This window comes from Antechinus flavipes, chromosome 1 (genome assembly GCF_016432865.1).
Source record: "Antechinus flavipes isolate AdamAnt ecotype Samford, QLD, Australia chromosome 1, AdamAnt_v2, whole genome shotgun sequence".
Classification (NCBI taxonomy): Eukaryota; Metazoa; Chordata; class Mammalia; order Dasyuromorphia; family Dasyuridae; genus Antechinus; species Antechinus flavipes.
Genome location: NC_067398.1, coordinates 724,628,087 through 724,630,477, shown reverse-complemented (window position 1 = coordinate 724,630,477; position 2,391 = coordinate 724,628,087). Strand labels below are relative to the sequence as shown.

General features: G+C 46.5%; 1 gene segment (V, D, J or C); it reads left to right on the top strand.

Moving 5' to 3' along the window:
* The first annotated feature begins 383 nt into the window (after nt 1–383).
* Nucleotides 384–977, top strand: LOC127549114 (immunoglobulin lambda variable 6-57-like). The segment is given in 2 exon segments: nt 384–494; nt 625–977. Coding segments are annotated over 2 exon segments (399 nt in total).
* The last annotated feature ends 1,414 nt before the right edge of the window (nt 978–2,391 follow it).

Genomic DNA, 2,391 nt, shown 5'->3' with positions numbered 1-2,391 from the left:
GGAAATCTTGTAGGAAACAAATAACCACAGCTAATTACAAGGGGCATCTCTCAATGTTTTGGTCCCATTAATGTCACCATCTTTGTCAGTACTAGAAGCCTCAGGGTGACATGTCACTGTCAGCCACAAGGTGGCAGTGCGGCACCAGGTTCAGGACCTTGTAGATCTTTCACCCAGCAGCTGGCCAGACCCTGCATTTACTCACTGGGCCATGGGATGACCCAACATCCGCTCCCCCCGCCCCTACGCCTCAGCCCCTCCCAGGCCCTGAGTCAGAGCCTCGGCACTACTAGCCCCCCTCCCCCTTCCCTGCCTGGAGCCATGACTGGGGGGGAGACAAGGAGCAGATTTGCATGAAGGGCTGAGGAGGGATAAGAGACCTGGGAGACCTGGCAGGGTCCAGTTCCAGCTGCGGGGTCTCAGGGAGCAGAGCTCTGGGGGCTCCACCATGGCCTGGTCTCCTCTCCTGCTCAGCCTCCTCACTCTCTGCCAAGGTGCCAACCTGAGGGGCCTCAGAGAAAGGAGGCACTCGGGGCCCAGAGGGTGGTCTCCTCTCTCCCTCCCAGGGAGGAGGAGAGAGCGGGTCCTGGCCCCTGACTCACAGCTCTCTCTCTGTCTCTCCAGGTGCTTGGACCCAGTCTGTGCTGACTCAGCCGGCATCCAGATCAGGGTCTCTGGGTCAGTCGGTCTCCATCCCCTGCACTCGAAGCAGTGGCAGCATTAGTGACTACTACGTGCACTGGTACCAGCAGCACCAGGGCAGGAGCCCCAAGCTCATTATCTATAGGGATAATCAACGTCCCTCAGGGATTCCAGAGAGATTCTCGGGCTCCATAGATGACTCCAGCAACTCAGCGACTCTGAGCATCTCTGGGCTGCAGCCTGAGGACGAGGCTGACTATTACTGTCATTCTGGTGATAGCAACGACGATCCCACAGTGGTTCAGATCAATGGGGAAGTAAGACAAAAACCCTGAGCTCCACTGGTCTGCTATTCAGTCACAACCTGGGCCTTAGTGCTGCTCTCTATGGGCAGGGCCATGGTCTGGATGTGGGGGAGGGAGAGGCAGGAGGAGACCCAAGTGGCATAGAAATATGCACCCAGAGGAAAGCCCTGATTTCTGAATCAGATGATCTGGCTTCAGATCCAGCCTTTCTGATGGTTATCACCTATGGGATGTCTTTTAACTCCTGAGGCCTCAATTTCCTACTCCATAAAATGAAAGGAATTACCTCAATGGCTTCTGAGGTTCCTGCCTGATCTCCAGCTGTGCTCCCATTCAATCCCCTTCAAGCAGCAAGAAGCTCCCATTGGCTCATTCCTCTTAAAAGCACTTCTCTTCTTCTTCCTAATGACCTTCACTCCCTTCTCCCTCCTGATCTCCCAGGCCAGCCCTGGGAGACTGTCCATCCCTGCTCTGAACTCTCTAACTTGTTTCCTTTCTTTCCACGCTCTCCTCTCAATAAGTTGGACCCTTTTCCTTGTGGATAGTTCTACCCAACCTAAACTCAGTCTTGGATGACCCTCCCCATGTTCTTTTGTATGTGTTCCAATACATGACACAGTGTCGTGTGTGTGTCTCTCACATGACACTGCTGAACAGTGCTGGAGAAAGTCACTCAGGTGAGTTGATGGGGTCCATTACCAACTGATGTCATCTAATCTGAATTAGGTCCAACTCTTCTTTCATTAACTCTATTTAACATATCACAGAATTTAATCCAAGTCTTCTCTTCTCTCCCCAGTCTTCCCATATCACCAAATCAAATCACATCAAATTAGAATTTCTGAAAATGAAAGGAAAGATTAATAATATTGAGAGTAAAAAATTATTGAACTAAGAAATAAAGCTAAGAGCTGGTTTTATTTAAAAAAATAAAAATATTTTTGGTTAAATTGAATTTTAAAAAGAAAGAAAAAAACCAAATTACCAGCATCAAAAATGAAAAGTGTGAATTCAACACCAGTGAAGAGGAAATTAAAACAGTAATGAGGACCTATTTTGTCCAATTTCATGTAAGTAAATCTGACAATTTAAGTGAAATTGATTAATATTTACAAAAATTATAAATTGCCCAGATTAATAGAACTGGAAATAAGATATTTAAATAATCCTATTATAGAAAAAGAAATTGAATCAGTGAAGTCTCTAAGAAAAAATTTTCCAGTGTGAAGAACTCCCAGGAAGTTGGAAACTTTGGTATTTAGGATGTTCCCCTCCTCCTAAGATTAATTAAGGGTGCATTTAAGCTTGATATCATGAGAAAACAAGGTTCTGGCACTATTACTGGGGCATTGTGAACTTTACATAAGTTTGAGTCTCTAGAAACTAACACCATGTTTTAGAGAGTTAAATCATAGAAAACAGAAATCAGGGTTGGTCACAGAAC